The 19,479-nt window shown below is 41.6% G+C and overlaps 2 protein-coding genes across 8 annotated transcripts in view; one reads left to right on the forward strand and one right to left on the reverse strand.

The window, feature by feature from the left end:
- Nucleotides 1-340: 340 nt before the first annotated feature.
- Nucleotides 341-6,341, reverse strand: LOC109484854 (vegetative cell wall protein gp1-like). The gene is made up of 3 exons (XM_019788212.1): nt 6,142-6,341; nt 2,092-2,158; nt 341-1,218 (listed from the first exon to the last, which is right to left on the reverse strand). The coding sequence occupies exons 1-3, from the start codon at nt 6,324-6,326 to the stop codon at nt 442-444; spliced, it is 1,029 nt and encodes a 342-aa protein (XP_019643771.1). The 5' UTR covers nt 6,327-6,341; the 3' UTR covers nt 341-441.
- A 7,865-nt stretch (nt 6,342-14,206) lies between these two features.
- The window catches only part of LOC109484851 (protein DENND6A-like), a 28,649-nt gene continuing 23,376 nt past the window's right edge, over nt 14,207-19,479 (forward strand). For all 7 annotated transcript variants that reach the window (XR_002141097.1, XM_019788206.1, XM_019788207.1 and 4 more), the window contains exons 1-4: nt 14,207-14,395; nt 16,869-16,907; nt 17,608-17,650; nt 18,915-19,105. Coding sequence is in view for 6 of the 7 variants with exons in the window: in XM_019788206.1 (XP_019643765.1) it covers nt 14,210-14,395; nt 16,869-16,907; nt 17,608-17,650; nt 18,915-19,105 (459 nt within the window). In the remaining variant the exon portion in view is untranslated. The remainder of the gene's footprint in view (nt 14,396-16,868; nt 16,908-17,607; nt 17,651-18,914; nt 19,106-19,479) is intronic.

The following is a 19,479-nucleotide window of genomic DNA, read 5'->3' on the forward strand; positions in this document are numbered from 1 at the left end:
GTATCGAATCAATAGGAAGACAAGCTCTTCTTTTTAAGGTACACCAAGCAACTATTTTATACAAAAACTGTGCTTAAGATAGTTTAAAACAAAGCAGCATGAAAGAAAACCGCCAAGACTCCAGGCTTGGATTCAGTATAGCTGTTAAGCTGTAGTGCAGTCGTCAAGAAACTTCACAAATTCCTCCATCGTTTTGCTGTTGCACAATACAACTAGTAAGATCATGTGAAAAATGTGGAATACAATGCTTGGGACCATTCATTTATGAATATCTTTTGACATGTGTATGCTGACGGTACATTCTGAAAATTATTTTATTATGCTGCTTTTCGACAAGAGCCAATCATCTCATGGACTGTCTCATATACTATTCTGACCAGAAACAAGGCTGCTGCAGGGCATATCGGTATTTTTGGATGTGAGAGTCCTGAAGCTTTTCTTTTAATAAGATGGATAAGGAGAATACGATGCAGACGATGGGTATGAGTAGGATGAAGCAGAAGATGGGTAAGAGTAGGAGGGAGATGGGTAGGAGGCAGAAGATGGGTATGAGTAGGATGAGGCAGAAGATGGGTAAGAAGATGGGTAGGAGGAGGGAGATGGGTAGGAGTAAGAGGAGGGAGATGGGTAGGAGGCGGGAGATGGGTAGGAGGCGGGAGATGGGTAGGAGTAAGAGGAGGGAGATGGGTAGGAGGCGGGAGATGGGTAGGAGGCGGGAGATGGGTAGGAGTAAGAGGAGGGAGATGGGTAGGAGTAAGAGGAGGGAGATGGGTAGGAGGAGGGAGATGGGTAGGAGTAAGAGGAGGGAGATGGGTAGGATGAGGCAGAAGATGGGTAGGAGTAGGAAGATGGGTAGGAGGGATACGGATAAGCTGAAAGTGCGGGAACAGGGTTAAGTGCAGGCGCAGGTGCAGGTGCTGGCACAGGTGCAGGTGCAGGCACAGGCGCAGGTGCTGGAACAGGCGCGGGTGCTGGTGCTGGCACAGGCGCAGGTGCTGGAACAGGCGCAGGTGCTGGAACAGGCGCAGGTGCTGGAACAGGTGCAGGTGCTGGAACAGGTGCAGGTGCTGGAACAGGCGCAGGTGCTGGAACAGGCGCAGGTGCTGGAACAGGCGCAGGCGCAGGTGCTGCTGGCTCTTTTGGGTACTCATATGGTGGATCCAATTCACGGACTCGATCCTTTCGTGATGCTTCCTTTACAGGCACACCATGAACAGTCTGGAAAAACATTGTATTGATATTATTAGCTTTCATATGCTCAGTATTGAATCTGTTGGGTTATGATATGGCAGTAATTTTCAATTATCGGAAAAGTAGAAAATGTATTCTTTTAGAATTCCACTGTAAACTGCCCCATCACAGGTTTTCTGTATGTCCAAAGGTTGCACTAGGAAAATCTTTCTTTAAGTTAAAATATGCAAATTAGCTGTACAGATTCTTTTTTTTAACTTCTTTTCTTTTCACTTTTCACAAAGCTGGTCAGAAAAGAAAAAAGGCCCATAGTATTACCTCCATGAAATGTCATGGAGGTTATATTTTCAGCTACGTTTGTCATTCTGTCTGTCTGTCTGTCTGTTTGTCAACAAGTAACTCAAGAACGGCTAGATGGATTGATTTCATACTTTGTGTGATGAAAACTGGAAACGATGAGATTTTTGGCCCACTAGTGGTTTCCCTTGGTACTGCAGAATAACTTCTGGTTTTGATATTTCGTGATCTGGTCATGAAGTTTGGTTTGTTTAATTATGTCTGAGAGAGGATAGAAAAAAAAAATTTTTTAATTTTTGATATGTAGGTAGATTAAGTGATGCTTAACATAATTAAGTTACAAAATTACATTATCAGAATCTAATTTGTAGAATTTTAAAAGAAAAGAAGAAAATTCTATATTTCTGCTGTGTTCGATAACAGGGCTAGGAAACATTTGTGACATGTAATTGAGAACGGCAGGGACAAATTGGCAGATATTACTGAATCAAAAACCCTAATGCTATTGAATGATTTGAATCATTTGCAGCCATTGCTATATATGTATTTGGAAATCTACCTCTGGTACGGTTCTTTTGTTTTCTCATTTGTGGCCGTACTCACCAGGACGTGCATCAGTAGCACCGACAGAATGAACCCTGCTACCTTCATCCTTGCAGTTCGAGGAACTCTGAAAAACAAGAAATCGGAGATTTCAAACTTCCGGTAAGTAGATATGTTTCGTAGCTGGAGATGGATGATAAAGTTTATGTCCTATGCTGTATGTGAAGACCATGTAGACGACAATGACGGATCCGTCTGTACGCTAGCACAATGTATCGTTATGAAATGGAATGATGTTTGATATGCATTTGCCGATTGTATAATGTACGTTGTCGTTACACCGTGGTTTTTATTTAGATATATTACACCATGATTACAATGTACAACCTGTTAGTTTTGCGCAGTTAGTCGTAGTCCCTTGAGACTGACTGACAGAGTACATACATGTATTCACGAGGACAGTCTCAGATGTTAACAAAAAAGACTTTCTCTAAATTATGGAACTGAGTTCCTGTCTGGAATAAGTTTAGATAAGTTGTGTTCTGCCCTCTCGTTCTCAATTAACGTTACATGTGACGAATTTGAATAGTCCATGTACATGTACTATGGAACACAACAGATATGATTGATGGGTAGTGACTTCGTCAACTAACCAGGATGGTAGCCAGGCCAGACAGCTCACTCACCCCCCCCCCAAATCACTGCAGCGCCGCCCCAAATAATAATAGTAAAATAATAAAAGTTTCTAAAACTATGTCCGAAGGGTTTGACTTCTCTCTTGTAAACCATGGAAGACGTAATGTCCTACCTTCTCTAAAATTTGTGGGTTTTGGGAAGTTAAAAGAAGAATGGTTTTTTTTGTAAGTTTTGGGAAATTGGGATAAAATAAATAAATATAACAAGGGTTGTTGTTTCATATCATATCCCTCATATCCCAACACGGCCAAAGGAACAAAAATCAACTTTAGTTACTACGCCCTACAAGGAAGTTTCGTCAGCCCCATAGCTGGCTTAAGGCAGCTTTAGAATTACAGAAATACCGTATTTCCCTCAGTCGGACTGCGTACTGCGTTTAAATTTCCCGGACAGATCGGAAGATCGGAATCTCAAACAAGGTAGGAGCTCAGTGGAACAGGAAAGACCCGAAAAATAAATGTATATGATGGAAATAGAATAACTTTCGCGAATGTAAATAAAAAAATTAACGCAGTACGCAGTCCGATAATCTTTAATTGCATGTTCATGCCCATTTAATTAAAACCGACCGACTGTTGAGTCAAGCCTGCCCATTTTCAAGCACTAATCATCTAATGGCCGAAAGACGACCGCATGTCGAACCCGACTACGACCAGCTCAGCACGGCTCCGGTTTTGATTAAGTCATCAAAGGAGTGAAATTGAGTTTAGATGTGACACATGAGTGAGAGTGAGAAATTCGAAGCCATTCGAACAAATCTAAAGCAAAAATCAAATACGCAGAACATTTTCCGTCAAACTGCCTATGTTTCCAGCGAAATATCCAAAGCGAGAAATATAGTACTACGATGACACAGGCCAACTGTTCGGCGCTATGGCCAGTATGAGTTTCTTCCGCCAGAGCATTTCAAACAACGAAACCAGGCTTTTCGATTCCCAAAGAGCGATTTGATTAAAAGGAACGGGACATCATAAATATCTTGAAGATTATCAAATACTTTTCAGCCAGACATGTGTACATATACATGTACAAATACATGTACATTATATCTCTCTATATATATGCCCGACTTGTAACATCCTATGACATAAACCTGTAAGGTCTATAGAAAAAAAAATATATATATACAGCGTCACAAAATGTATCAAGATACAAGCGTGAAGCCACTAATCCACAAAAGTCAGCTGAGATTGATGCCCGCCAGGAGAAAATAATTGTGGCCAGTGTCTACCGCAGTTTCTTCCCTTCTCAGAAGGGGGTTTCCTCAATTTAGTCCAAGATACTGAATGTTGTTCTCATTATCGGTGTAGATTAGACCTTACAGATTTAGGTCACAGGATGTTACAAGTCAGGCCTGTTACAAGTTGTGCAATTTCTTGGAAAGCTTGAGCTGTTCCTGAGAACACCCCGGGACAGTTTCTTCTAACTCAAACCATCCCGTCTGTAAATAATCTACTTCCCAGTTCCAGCTGCCTGCTGATTGGTTCCAAGTTACCCCAGAACGGGTTGCTCCAGATTCTGGACTAGCCTCTACCAGGCTTCGGGAGGCGGCTGGAAATGAGTAGAAATTGGCCAAATAGAGAGATAACATGACAGGGGAGTTTGGTCCGTGGAGAGAACAGTTCGCCGCTCCCGAACCAAACTCCCCCGGCATGCTATCTCTCTATTTGGCCGATTTCTACTCATTTCCAGCCGCCTCCCGAAGCCTGGTAGAGGCTAATTCTGGACGCCAATGCGATCAGTGAGCGACAGGGATAGTCCTTGAAAAAACCTTGAGAATCCCTGTATTCACATTATTTCAACAGAGCCTTCTCCAATTTTTCAGTACCATACTTCACATCATGAATTTGAAAAATTTAGCTCTAAAACAACCCCATTTCTCCGGCATTAATTTAGAAAAACGTTTAGAAAATCACGATCAGAAAAGCAGGTTCTTTTTAGTTCAAGATCTACTCTACTCAAGGACATAAACATCAATAAATCATGACTGACGGCTGTAGACATCTCTCCAGGATAACAAACAAACAAACATTTGGTTCAACCACAGCTACTGAACCGTCACGGTGCCCGGATGGGCGGAGCTGGAATGGGCAGTCTGTGCTTGATGACATGATAGATGTTTCACCGAATGTTGCCAGGTCCGGCTTGTTTTCCGACCATTTTCCATGGCTAGCTATTTGCGGCCGCCTTATAATTTCCACCAGTCACAGTATGTCTATTTAGTTAATAGCGCTACTCTCTCTGTAGCGACAGAAAACGGGGCATATGAGAAGAAGAGTCACTATCTTCTAGCCTCTACCAGGCTTCGCGAGGCGGCTGGATAGAGTAAAAATCGGCCAAATAGAGAGATAACATGCCAGGGGAGTTTGTCTGCTGGGAGAGAATATTTTGCCGCACCCGAATTAAAATGTTCTCTCCCAACAGACCAACTCCCCTGGCATGTTATCTCTCTATTTGGCCGATTACTACTCTTTCCAGCCGCCTCCCGAAGCCTGGTAGAGGCTATTACTATCTTCCCCACCAACCTTAGGAGAGCGCAAACTGTTACGATATTTACGTCACTACTAGTTCAGAACTTGTTAAACATTGAAGTTGGTGGCACCGGGTTTACCACAAAGGCATTGAATATTGATGAAACAAGTATCAAATGAAAAAAAGAAGCTATGATGCATCAACGACGCTCCATGACCGGTTTAAGTTCAAAACACGGTACTCAGAGAAATACAATCGATAATCTTGCAATCGAGAACTTTTTGTGTTGGATTTAAAGTTTTAACTCTAAACGCAGTTGGTTTTAGGCTGGGTACCATCCTACTTGTATGCCGGGGCTCCCACACTCGCTTCCCTTACAATTACTGTTAGGGAAGCGAGTGTGGGAGCCCGGCATACAAGTAGGATGGTACCCAGGCTAAGTTGGTTTTGCCCACTAGTTGTAAATAAGCATTCAATTAGATAAGAGTATAGTTTTCAAATCTCTCGCTCTTCTCTCTTTTTCTGATTCCATCTAACTCCGGAAAAACTTCCAGGTACGTGCGCACATGGACACGACTGAACAGTTTACCATTGAAGCAGGTAGCGCGATGTGGACGGACTTGGAACTGGATAGGCACTAATCAAAGTTAGGAAATCTCTTCAACGAACCATGGAGACAACGAATCTTATATTTTTAAACATGAACGGAGAGAGAGACATCCCATCAATAATCATGTCTTTATCATACGTGTTTGTGCAGAAATACACCCTGGTCCGCCTGTCTGTTTTCTTGCCGGGATTTACAAGAAGTTGGACCTTCCGGCGCCTCGACTCTCGATCAAGATGTGTGAAAAAGCGTCTTGTGCAAATATTTCACCATTCTCATCCAAACGTTCACTGTAATCTCAGAGTAGACTAGTATAATGAAAGGTATTCACTTACCTGGTGGTTACGAAGAAGAACGGTTGGGACGACCCTGCAGTTGTCTGACGAAGACGTTTGTCGGAGAGGATGTTGGAAGACGACCTTCTCTGGACCACGCACTGGCGAGTAATGACCACAGGAGTGACCGGAGGACTGGACACTACTGAGGGGGGAGTGGCAACCGGTTCAGGGCGGTTGGCCATCTGTGAATGATCTCACGTCCTAGAACCAGGTCACAAGGTCCGTGCAGTTTGTTGTGGTCAGCATGTGGTCAGCATGTTTACAGCTACACCGAGTCAGAACGTTACCTCGCAATGCGGTATACCAAGTAATAAAAGTTAATTAAAATGTTCTATATAAACACCGATGTAAAAAACAATAGTGGAAATGAAGTTGTTGAATTACAAGATAATTATGATTTTGTAAAGTGTGCAGTAAGACTTGCAGCTTCCATGTGGTTTGAATAAATGAGGAGAACCCCCGAAGGAGACAACAGTACTGTTCATCACGGGGGACAGGGACGGGCAGGGAGATCAATAGATGGCGCCCACGGAATCTTCCCATTTCTTTAATTTGTAACAGTTATCTGCTGAAAGGTCACTCTGCTCCGGGACATTTATGATCGACACTTTCTTTATGCAATGCAGTTGTTACACAGTGTCTATGTGTAATGCTATTTTTCTCTACACCAACATGAGGGTGAGGAAAATCACGCCAAACTAACCAGGGCCAAATCTGAAAGTTTAGCAAAGTAGAGTTCTCATCTGACTGTAAAACCCCCCACTGTTACATGATATATGGCCATAAACCCTATGGATGGGGGCCCGCAAGCCCTTTTCCGTAGAGCTTAATCGGCCGTTTTAATTGTACGTAGAGCGTAGACGGACCGCTCTAATATTTTTGCGTAGAGCGTATTTAGCGTTTTAATTCAACGTAATGCGTTGTAACCACGTAAAGCGTAATCGAGAGGTTTCCAAATTCAGCGTAGAGCGTTGTCGGGACCCCGCCCCCCCCTTGCAGGCCCTCATGGATGTTTTGGCTGTTCTTTTTCTGGCCGCCGTTCTTTTTATACAGACATCCGACTGGACTTATCATAAAATAGCCATTTTTGATTGCGACTACTTTAATAGGCCTATTGACCACCATTGAAGCCTGCCCCGTATTATATAAATATCTGGGCGGGCGGGCAGCCCTCTCGGCACCGGGAAGGTCCAGGGAAGGTCCTGGTAACCAAGCTACCCTGATGGGATGTTTCCCAGGTTTATCTGAGTGCGCTGAGTGGGACAGGGTGCCTGGTGCCACCCGACGGCTCTTGTGGAGCCAGCGGACCATAAAAATGATATATATATATATCGATTGGACCACGAAAGCCTGGAGTCCAGCTTTGTTAGCTTTGGTCCGCTCAAAAAGATCCATCTGGGTAGCGGATCTTGTAGCCTGGGTTCCAGACCCATAGCACACTGGACACAAAATATCTCAAGCTCACTGAGATCTTTTGTGTCCAGTGTGCTACCAGGTCTGGAACCGAGGCTACGGATCTTGGGGAGCTAACCCCAAATGAAGGCTGGACTCCAGGCTACGAAAGACTCGCAAGAACAACAGGCTCCCACGCATCAACGCACACACACACACACACACATACATACATACATATATACACACACACACACACACACACACACACACACACACACACACACACACACACACACACACACACACACTACTAAACAACACTGATCGACACTAGTACTAGTATATCGACGACTCTGTGAGATTGTCCTGTTGACTGCAACAGCACAGAATCTAAAGGATTCTTTTTTAATATCTTCCTTCAATTGTCCGTGGTTGAACTTCATAAACTAAAGAACTTGGATACATCATAGGGACATTCTGGACGCCATTCTGGACGATGGTTTACATACATTGTAGTAGCCGCAGTAATACAGAGATTCTTTATTGACTCAACAAAAAAGTACAGTGACTTTGGTATGGTCTTCTACAACTAAAGATCTAACCAAGCTAAATACATGTGTGGATAACGTCATCTTACGTACAGAGTATATGTATGCGGTAACAATAAAGGTTTAACTATTCTCTAACATTATGAAATAAAGACTGAACTTCCAACTTACCCCAAAAATTCTCTAACATGTGTTCTCTAAGATCGAAACATTCTTTAATGTATTTTCCTATTTGAACACTGTATTGGTTATCTCCCCTGAGAATGTAGTTGAATTTATCTATAGGATCTAACGTATTGAAATCGGTTGAACAAGCGGAAAGAAAGGTGAACAGCAATAGGCGCTTATCATTGTATAGTGTACAATCCATTATAATATGTTGCTCATTTTCAATCATGTTCGGACAAAATGGACATGGCAGGTGGCATGACAGGATTCGTACCTGGGACCTCTTGGTTCTAAGTGGGCGACTCTGTCGTTATAACTGTCATGTATATTATTACGCCACACGACCATACATTTTACATTGTCTGACCCGCGGGCGCAGGTTGGTTGGCTCCCGGTCTCAGCTCAGGCCGGTGTTGTGAGGGTTTGCGATCTTTATTCGGTGGTAGATAGCTTCGTGTTGTTATAGGCGCTACCAACTGACCCGGTCGACGGGTCTAGACCTTTTAGCGAAGCGGTTAGAGCGTCTGGTTATGAAGCTCTGGTGCTCCCGTGCACTCGTCGTGGGTTCGAACCCCGGCCCGGGACCAGAAGGCCCCCACTGTTACAGTGTCAAGGCCTCAAGCCAGGCCTCAAGCCAAGGGGCTGCAGGATGGAACACGTGATCTCAACAAGTGGTAACAAACTCCAGTAAATCGGAAACAGCGTAAGAATTTCCCCGCTTAATTGGAGCAAAATGTGCATGTGGCCTGGTGGTCTTCTTGGAAGGTCCTTCATGTTGAGACGTGGAGCCTGGAGGCTATTTATAACAATTTGCCCAGTCGGCACTTGACAAACATCATGTACATGAAAACTTTCAGCAATAGATAGAGCACGGTTTGAGGCTGAATACTCGGATTTAGAACTGCCCCGCCCACCAAGGGGATTTCATGTCTCCTGAGGCCGGACTAACTTTAATAGAGCACTTCTAGGTCCCTAAAGTTGATCAACTCCATCCACTAGCACATTTGTACTTGATTTGCTTTATAAATCTTTGTTTAGTGTCACTTTCCGTCTCGTTTCAAGGAGTCGTTTGGTTGCCCATCTGAGCTGATTGACGACCGCATAGTCTAATTTATTCGATTAGTTAGAGCACCTCTATCCCTCTGTCTTCCAACACTTGTTCAACCGTATACGTCGATCGCCATTTCGACGATAACACTACGAATCCCCCGCTAAAAACTCATACCTCCATGACATATTTAGTGCTTTTGTAAAACTTATGCTTGGTGATTACCACCTGTAAAGCCTTGCTCACAACCCGCCGTACGTGTATCTGCGTACTGTCTACGTGCAAAAACGTGGGTAAACGTAGGGGATCCGTAAGTGGTGAGTACCACCCCCGTACGGAATCCTACGGATTGAGACACGCCGTAGAAAGTGCATGCAAAACATTTTCTACGTGCGGTCTGCGGATTCACCACCCGTACGTGCGAGTACGGGCGACGCGCGTGCCCCGTACATAAGACGCACGTGTGAGTACGGTAAAGTTGCAATCGCACAGAGATCGTACGTTGTAAGCACGTACAACTCACTTACCACTTGCGCAACGTACGATGTACACAACCGCTCACGGCCAGACGTGGCGTGCAGACCACACTCTTACACCTTGCGCAACCGTGCGCCGCAGTGACGTGCGTCGACGCCACTCCTTCCCCACGTTTTCAGAAAAAACGGACGTGGCAAAAAAAAAAAATACGGACAAAAAGCACGTACGGCGGGTTGTGACCGGGGCTTTAATGGCTTACATCTACAATCCTGCTCATGAGCAAAATTTTTATACAAATTATTCACATAGCCTCTACCTAGTAACATGCAACACACTGGTTAAATCCTTATCATTATATTTGGCATGGGCAACGTATGATATTGTTGGTTATATGCAAGCACGGCCTCTGACATACCTTTGCCAAATCATGTTAGCCGTCCAAACTGACTAATTATGTACATTTTTCACTGTGAATATGCAAATCATTATGGCTCATTTGCATATACCATACCAGTTAATCATATTCTCCACCCAATGACAGGGTTATCTTAAGCAATAAAGCTAATCTAGCGTTTCCTCATAAATTGTGCAAATGAGGTCCAATCAATCAATCAATCAATCAATCAATCAATCAATCAATCAATCAATTTGCACAACAGTTGTCACAGGTACAATGTATGGCAAGTTCTCCAGAGGTACAACATATCAAACTAATATCTATCGAGTGCAGTAGGTAATAGGTATCCTTCTACTTCTATATATCAATACTTGTCTAATAGTACACGATTTTATAAACGTGATATATACAAGGAACGTGGCTTACATGGTAAAGTACCGGAGATATGGGACTAAATGGGAGTATAGGACTAACTACATAATAGATACTACGCTAGTATTAGAAGGGAACACCAGTCGTCTATAAGATCCTATGAAAAACATAACGAGGCATGAACAACGAATATGTAGGTATTGTAATGTAAAAAGAATATGAGGATGAGGAACACTTTGTATTAGAATTTAGTTTATACAATGAAGAGAGAGATGAGCTTTATAAACTATTGCAAATGTATGTTTCCCCATTTCATACATCTTAGCAACACAGATAAGTTCATATTTTTAATGGCTTTAGACAAACCTTCGATTATAAAACACGTTTGTACTTTCTTATATCTACATCGTTACTAAGAAGCGAGAAGAAGCCAAATTATCGTAATTATTAGACTATATGTCCATAGTACATAGAATTAGCGCTAGCTTGTACATTGTATATATTCATTGCAAACTGTGACGTCTTTCCTGTGACCTGTACTGAACCCAGTGGGTATTTGCGTACAATAAAGGTCTTCATTCATTCATTCATTCATTCATTCATTCATTCATTCATTCATTCATTCATTCATTCATTCATTCATTCATTCATTCATTCATTCATTCATTCATTCATTCATTCATTCATTCATTCATTCATTCATTCATTATTATTAAGGTACAACCCACAGCTCGTGCGTTGATAACTGTATCCCTGTAATAACAATATATAGTTATGACATACTTCTGAACAAGTCAGTGACTGCATGAATGAATGAATGAATGAATGAATGAATGATACTTTATTTCCGTGTCGTGCGCTATCCCGCGCCCAGCCCGTGTGGGCTTATATGACACCGATTCAATAAATTATACATAAACAAAAGACGATCAAAGGTACAGATAACAAAATCCAAACAAGATATGAACGCAAATAAAGGTAGGCTATATACAATAATGGTGAACAAATAAGTGAACTCATAGCAGATCGTAAATACAAATAAACAAATCTGTACATAATGAACCAAGAGTTCACAAAATAAATACAAGTACATAAGGTAAATCAAACATAATAAGAGAAAATGATAACTGTTGATGTGTTATGAATACAGGTATTTTCTTCTTTTCCCCCACGCTCGATAAATGAAAGTTGCTAGGTCAGATACATCCTCGTTAAAGAGCCACTTAATTCTATTTTCATCTCTTTCCCATATGATGTCAGGTGATTTTGTATAAATTTTACGAAACATATTTTCTCGAAGGTCGTCATAAAAGGGACAGTAGAAAAGAAAATGTGTTTCGTTTTCTACTTCATCCAGGTCACACATGGTACAGATTCTATTTTCATCAGGAATTCCCTGGTACCGTCCAGTTTCAATATTGATAGGTAAAATACCAGCTCGCAGCTGCGCACACAGTGATCTTTGGCGTTTGGGCAGACACATAGTTACCTCCATGAAATGTGTCATGGAGGTTATATTTTCAGTTGCGTTTATCTGTCCGTCCGTCTGTGCGTCTGTCCGTCTGTTGGTCAACAAGATAACTCAAGAACGCCTGGATGGATTGGTTTCATACTTGGTGTGTTGGTAGGGTGTGACGAAAACTAGAAATGATTAGATTTTGGGCCCCCTAGTGGCTTCCCTTGGTACTGCAGCGCAACTTCCGGTTTTGATATCTCGCGATCTGGACATGCTAGGGTCATGAAATTTGGATGGAAGGTAGCTCTTGTCCTCAGGAAGAAGTCATGTGAGTTTGGTCCCCCTAGCGGCTTGTTCTGGAACTGCAGGGTGGTTTCTTTGAAAATCTTCGAGAGAGGATAACTGAACAACCGTTTGATGGATCATCATGATTTTTGGTATGTAGGTAGCTTAAGTGATGCTTGACATAATCAAAATATAATTATGCAAATCAGGATCTAATTTGCATAATTAATGAGGAAAGTCTATAAATCAGCTGTATTTCATATTAGGGCTATAAAACTCTATAGACATATGTTAGTGAGAACGACAAGATCATTGGCAGATATTGATTATGTAAAGGAAGACCTAATTTGCATAATAAATGGCAAATTGGTACAATTTTATGGTTGTAACTGCTGGGAATTTAATACTTGCCATAATTGGAAGTTCAGTGAAGGTGAACATCACTAAACATAATTTATTTCAATCAGGACCTCATTTGCATAATTTATGAGGAAACGCTAGAATAGCCTTATTTCTTAAGATAACCCTGTCATTTGGTGGAGAGTATGATCAATTGATACAATATATGCAAATGGCCTCATATAATTTGAATATATGCGGTGAAAAATGTAAGCCAATTACAGGTGGTCATCACCATGCGTAAGATTTATGAAAGTAATACACATGTCATGGAGGTATGAGATCATCGAACTCTAGTTACATATTTTTCTATACAGTAAGTATCTTTAAACAGAGCATATGTTCTAAGTTTAGGTTTCAAATGTACTTTGGTTTCCCAGTCTTGCTTGTATAAGTCAAAAAGCTTCCCTTTAATTTGCCTTATTTCACCCCTCAATGTGTTAAAATAAACATGTTCTTGCTCAACTTTACAGAATATATCCTGAACATTTCTACTCCAGGGGCCATGGTTTTGAAAGTCCCATAAAAATACTTGTTTTGTAATTCTATCATTTGACATATTGATTAGTCTATTCCATAAAGCGATTACAGACCCCTGCTGTCTTATTTCACAGGGCGCCCAGCCCATGTCCCCTGTTGTAGCAAGAACAGGTGCAAATCTGTGCACCCCTAAAAAGCACCTAATTGCTCTGTTCTGCACCACTGAGCACTTGTCAGATGTTTTGTATCCCCAGACACCAGCTGCATAGTCAAGGATCTTGAAGGTTTTACTGCATTTATTGTAAAACCTGCAAGAGGTCTCCCATGCTATTAGTAGGTCAATGCATTATGTCAATATGTAAAAAAAATTACAAGTACATAATTTCTATATAGTGTCCTTGCTAATTACCACAACAAACATGTGGAAAAAGATTTTAAAAACATATTAAGCCATGAACAAGCCATTATACATATAAAACAAATCTGAATGTAACATGTAAGTTATTTATATGTATATGTATATATATAAAAGCATATATACATATATATATATGGTTATGTATATGTATACACACACACACACACTATTAAACACACACACACTGTTGTCAGGACTGGGACGGGCTGGCCCAGGATCTCTTTTGCCGCCTCTCGAAGCCTGGTAGAGGCTAGGCTAACATAGCCGCGGCGACTGTTGCAGGGCTTCTCTTGCTTGCAGTCTTTTACATTAGCCCTATGTAGGGCTAATGTAAAAGACTGCAAGCAAGAGAAGCCCTGCAACAGTCGCCGCGGCTAAGGCTAACAGTGCTATGGGATGATTGGGATCGCCAGTGAAAACTTTACATCTCTGATGGCAAACCTGTGACGCTTAGACAAACACTACTACTACTACCTTGGAATCCATCCGTGAACGCTGTGTCTCCGCTCCGTTCCAACGTTCACGGATGGATTCAAGGCTAAAACACTACCGAAAATGTCCTTACAAAAATTCCTGACCGGCATCCCTCCCCCGGCTGGAGCGCAGTGGTACGTTCCAGAGGATGGGTCTCAACATGGCGGCTGCCAGAGAGGAGGAGAGTCCCGGAGGCCCGGAGTCGTCTTTTTCCCCCCACCGTCACGCCACCAGGCCTCCCCACAGCCCCACACTACCCTGGGACAGGTTCTCCAACTGGCTGCACTGTATCTGTGTAGTCACGTTCGATTTAGAGCTCGGGCAGGCCATGGAGGTGGGTATTCCCCTGGCGTTCCTGTGCAGACTGTAGCTTTGTTGGCTTTGACCAGATAACAAAGGAAGTTGTGCTGTCACAGCGCCGGAGATGAAACTACAAGTACATGTATTTACCCTGATGCTAGCATCTGCACAATCAGAAATATTTCATGTTTTGTTTGGGTAGTGAAGCAAGTGGAGTGAAAAAATGTCGCTTCATATTTGTAAACAAATTGATTTTTTGATCCCGGACGCACGACACTGAGACAGGGGGGGGGGGGGGGGCTAAATCAAGACAAAATCATACAAAAGTACTGTACCTAGCCTTCTCCTGGTACATTGAGAGTACACACATTGACTAATTATGGCCTCTCAAGCGACTAGAAACAGTAGAAATTGGCCAAATAGACAGTTAACATGCCAGGAGCTTGGGAGTTGACCCACTACAGGTTTAAAGGCTAGGAGCTGCTCCTGGAAGTTACAGCTCAGTTTTGTGGAAAATCCAAACAAACAAATAAGCACACTACCTACTTATTTTGTACATAATATGTGCCGGGAGATAGTGTAGTTATCAAATTCATGTGTTGTTTTTTTTACATCCATAGTTTTTAGAAAAATGAATGAATGAATAACTTTGTAGCCTTCAGCCTGAAATTTGTTTCACTTACATTTAAGTACACCAGTTTAAAATACATACAACTCAATTCCACACAAACGGTTGCATATATTAACGTTACATACTTGGAACTTCAGTATTGAAATAATAACTAAAACGTAAGAGTCAGTGTAGTCCACTTGAGCAGTCGATTTGCAACATGTCATTTATCCTTGTTCAACAGTGCTAACAATGATGGTACTAGGCTATTTTGAGTGGTGCAGCAAGGTGCTAGAGCAATTTGTCAGACTTCATATATATATATAATATAATAAGATTTTGGCTGTGTTCCTGTGTGTTAGGCAGGAAAATTTTCACGCGTGTTCCAAATTCCAAATTTTTTTCCATGCTATCAGTCTTATTATCCCACAGTAGAACAGACTTAACCCAGAAATCAGACCTAATCAATGTCTACCGTAGTTTTTCTGTCAGTTTTCTGATACATTCCTGTTGAATGTCGGTAAAAATCGCTTTTCTGAGTTTTCTGAGGTTAGGAGAGGTCAATAAAGGTAACTTATAGCGTGCATTACATCCTGGTAACCCAAATGAATATAATGTAACATGTAGGCATTGTAGGGTAGTGAGTTAGGTGAGTTAGGCTTTCAAGTTTGCCCGTGTTTTTGATTACTATTAACGTTACATGTATGAAAATCTTTCAAAACAAAATACAAAAATTCAAAAAGGACTTCTGTTTTAATCAGGTTTTGGTGAATAGCATGAACCTAATGATAATTATGAGTGACTGATGATTGAAGGACTGTTGTATGCCTAAAGCTTCGGTCACAACCCGCCGTACGTGCATCTGCGTGCTGTCTACGTGCAAAAACGTGGGCAAACGCAGGGCATCCGTGCGTGGATTTGGGAGCACGCAGACACGCCGTAGAACTTTAAGTGCATGTAAAACTTTTCTGCGTGCTTTCTGCGGATTCACCACCCGTGTGTGCGAGTACGGGCGACGCGCGTGTCCCGTACGTACTGTACGAAAGACGTACGTGTAAGTACGGCCTCCTTACGGTAAAGTTGCTATCGCACAGAGATCGTATGTTGTAAGCACGTACAACTCACCACTTGCGTAACGTACGATGCACGCAACCGCTCACGGCCAGACGTGGCGTGCAGACCACACTCTTACACCTTGCGAAACCGTGCGAGTGACGTGCGTTGATGCCACTCCTTCCCCACGTTTTCAGAAGAAAACGTAGCAGACGTAGCCTAAAAAATAAAACGTACGTACAAAAAGCACGTACGGCGGGTTGTGACCGAAGCTTAAACTAAGTTAAAGGTTTCCACCTACAACACATACAATCGATTGATCACATCAAAACAGCAGCACAGATTTTATGTGACAAACAAATAAGTGTTCTTCACCAACTGCTGTGTTAGTGGCAGTTAGCTTTCTAATATCACATTACAGCTTGACCAAGGTCAGTGCAATACTAATTTGATCTACATGTACCACATGAAATTGGTGACTCAGATCTCAGATGGTTTTAAACTTAAAGGTATCCAATGCAACTTCAGGGTTGCAAAACAAGAAATATTTTGGATGAGGAAACCTGTCTGATTTTGACATTTACTGCCATTCTTAGCCTATGATACCAGTCTTTGATACAAGCAACCATTTTCCATCAGTGACATCACATTTTACCTCCCAGAACTTGACAATGTCATGTGCATGCTGGTTAATCCTGTATAGCCCATTTGTAATCGTAATAATGTTGTATTTTGTAACCAGACCCAACAATTCAGCCGAATGCATCTCGGCTGCCAGTGGGTCCTGGGATTTATTTGTTCATCAACAATAAACCAGTCTATATATATATCTTTTGTTTTTCAGCTGGTTTACCCGGGCCACATCAAGTTGTCTGAGAAAGAGGTAAGAGAATTTTATAAGAAATAAAATGTCAGGCAGCTAGAGTTCCAGGATCTTATGCCTTTGCCAGATGATGTCAACCTTTATGACTGACATATTCTAAAGGTTCCTTATTGAACTGTATCAGTTAATCAAAACTTAATGATCTTCTCTATCCAAGTACAGGTTTGATGGAGACGCTATCTTAACCAGGGCTCGAAATACTTTTTTTCATCTAGGTGCAAAATTGCACATTGGCAAAAATTTTAGGTGCAATTTGATTTTGCCTGCAATGCCCCCTCCTGCTCTACAAAATGTAGGTCCTGCAAAATTGCACATTCAAAATATTTTTAAGTGCAAATCTTTAAAATCATGTGCATTTTGCACATTGCACACGGGTATTTCGAGCCCTGTCTTAACTATTAAAGAATGCTGTTATGCAAATGAGACCCTTATTTGCATGATTTATGTTGTTCTCCTGTTTATATAATTTCCAAACACAGCGAGTTTTTTTGAGGATTTTGTATCTGGCAGACACGTTTAGGCCACAGGCAAAGGGTTACAATTCTGCCAAGAATAGTATGCTGGAAAATCTCATTATATCAGTAAACACAATGTTTCCAGCTGGCTTCTGATAGACTTTTGGATACCTCCTGACACATAGAAATTTTACAGGCAATGATCTGGATGTGGGTATATTTGTGTCTACATTTTGTTTTCACAGAAAATGAACATTTGTTACCTGTCATTTCCCGACTCCAACTCTGGTAAGTATGATGAGATAAACGTTTCTCATTCCTGTATGAAAGAAAAAAATTGATCAAAGGATTCTTCTCTCTCTTACTTGTTGGGTCAAAGTACTGATTTCTGTCACTGAGTCAGATACATGTACACCTCTATTCAATGTACATGTATTTCCAAATTCTTGAGTCTTGGTCTGATTATGTGGTTAGTTGTGATGGTGTTGTATGAGGTCAACCATTGGAAAATAACAAATATCAACTTGAACACAACCCATCTTCTTGAGCTGGGCTCGAAATTCATTTTTGGGAATAGGTGCACTCAGGTGCACCCAACCTGAAAAAATTGGGTGTGCAAAAAATTTTTTGGGTGCTGTGGGCTGCTTGCCGAGAGAAGATAGCTGCTTATTTGATGCGTATGCTCAGCTAAAAACACAATAGAATCATTATTATATTGCATTATTACATCTCATTACATTATACAAAAACAGTTTGTACCTTACCTTGTTCCAAGGCTGGAGTGTGAAGGTTTGACATTCAATGTTACATAATTTTCTAGTTCAGTTACAGTGAACTGTACCATCACATTTTGACTCATCAACATCATGTACAACCAATAAAATTAGGATACAATATGTAAGTAATGATAATGAAAATGATGAGAAAGAAAAAAAAACAGTGTATAATGAATAGCAATAATAAATGATATTAATAACAAAATGTACAAATTCATAGTCCAGCGAAGTTTGTCGCCATGGAGGGGTCAGAGGTCTGGGCAAGTTTTGCATTTGATTTTAAAAGTGGACATTGATGGACAGGTCTTTATAGCATGTGGCAAACTGTTTCAGAGGATTGGGCCTCTATAGGAGAACTTGAGCTATGCCAAATTCAACTTCAAGGCACACTAGGGGTAGTTCAAAGATAGATTCTGACTGTGTCTGTTGGGATATCTGTGAGATTCAGAAGCCATCTGAAAGCTACTTGTATCAATGTATTCTAGAAGTTCATTGTTGACTGCCTTGTACATTGATTGTAGCAGGTGCAAGTTTCTCCAGGATGATAAAGTTTTCCAACCTATATAGCTAGGGTAGTCTAGATAACTGACCATTCCCAACATGATGTGTACATGTACATGTTTATGGTAAACCAAGAATAAGTCTCATCGCCCTGTTCAGGAGTTTTTGTAGTTTGTCAGACAGAGACACTTTTCACATATCACATCGCAGTAGTCTGTTGTATCTTGTACATAAATGTAGTTTGAAAACAAGAGTGAGTTTTGTCTATTTCCTAGGCTGTATGGGAGACACACAGTTCTGTTTCCGGATACGTCAGAGTCCTGGTCGGAAGGCACCGTCACACACAGACACACACTGGGAGAGGGAAGCACCAGTCTACTTACATCGGGACCATGCACATTACTATGGTTATGTGTACTTCCGTCAAGTTAAGGACAAGTCTTCAAGGAGAGGATACTTCCAGAAGGTGTGTGTGTGCATATGAATGTGTGTGTGAGCATGTGTACTTGTGTGTGTGACTGTGTGTGCGTGCAGGCATGCGTGCGTGCGTGTGCACGCATGTGTGTGTGTTTGCATTTATGTGCGTGTGTGTGTGTGTATGCGTACATGTGTGTGTATGTGTGTGTGCGTGCATGTTCGTGTGTGTGCGTGTACATGTACCGGGTATGTGTGTTTGCGTGCATATGTGTGTGTGTGTGTGCGTGTTGTTTGTAAATCCTACTGCATAATGATAAAATAGCACCAGAACTTAAGAAGTAAAGTAAAAAGTAACCATGGCTTGGTGCATAGCACTCGTTTGTCATCAAAACAAGAAATCTGAGATTCCAAACCTCCAGAAAG

This window comes from Branchiostoma belcheri, unplaced genomic scaffold, assembly GCF_001625305.1.
Source record: "Branchiostoma belcheri isolate BF01 breed outbred unplaced genomic scaffold, Haploidv18h27 scaffold70, whole genome shotgun sequence".
Lineage (NCBI taxonomy): Eukaryota > Metazoa > Chordata > Leptocardii > Amphioxiformes > Branchiostomatidae > Branchiostoma > Branchiostoma belcheri.